The sequence below is a fragment of the Aethalodelphis obliquidens genome, unplaced genomic scaffold (genome assembly GCF_003676395.1).
Source record: "Aethalodelphis obliquidens isolate GAN/ISIS:26980383/991018 unplaced genomic scaffold, ASM367639v1 scaffold69, whole genome shotgun sequence".
NCBI lineage: Eukaryota > Metazoa > Chordata > Mammalia > Artiodactyla > Delphinidae > Aethalodelphis > Aethalodelphis obliquidens.
Window position 1 is genome coordinate 921,033 of NW_020838013.1, and position 371 is coordinate 921,403.

At 49.1% G+C, this 371-nt stretch overlaps 1 protein-coding gene across 14 annotated transcripts in view; it reads right to left on the minus strand.

Annotated features, from left to right (window-relative positions):
- Positions 1–371, minus strand: part of AHNAK (AHNAK nucleoprotein) — a 76,960-nt gene that overhangs the window by 58,137 nt on the left and 18,452 nt on the right. The window contains exon 6 of one of the 14 annotated variants that reach the window (XM_027090045.1): positions 1–362. The exons of the other annotated variants lie outside the window; for them this stretch is intronic. Within the exon in view, the coding sequence (XP_026945846.1) occupies positions 1–362 (362 nt within the window). The remainder of the gene's footprint in view (positions 363–371) is intronic. 14 annotated transcript variants of the gene reach the window in all.

Here is a 371-nt window from a genome sequence, read left to right on the forward strand (position 1 = left end):
CCTTTCAACTTTCCCTCTGGTCCTTCAATATTAACATCAGGGCCTTCAATGTCCACCTTGGGTCCTGACACATCAATGTCAGCTTTGGGCAGATTCATATCCACTTCCAGGCCTTCTTCTTTGAACCCAGGCATGCTGAACTTGGGCATTTTCATCTTGGGCATCTTCAGGTGCCAATCAGGGCCTTGAACATCCACATCTGGGACATCAACATCCACTCTGGGGCCTCTGATGTCCACATCTGGCACATTCATTTCACCTTCTATCTTGGGCACAGACACATCCACATCCCCTTTGACTTTGGGGCCTTTCAAGTGTAAGTCTACATCAGGCATGGAGATCTTGGGGGCCTTGAAGTGCATCTCAGGCAT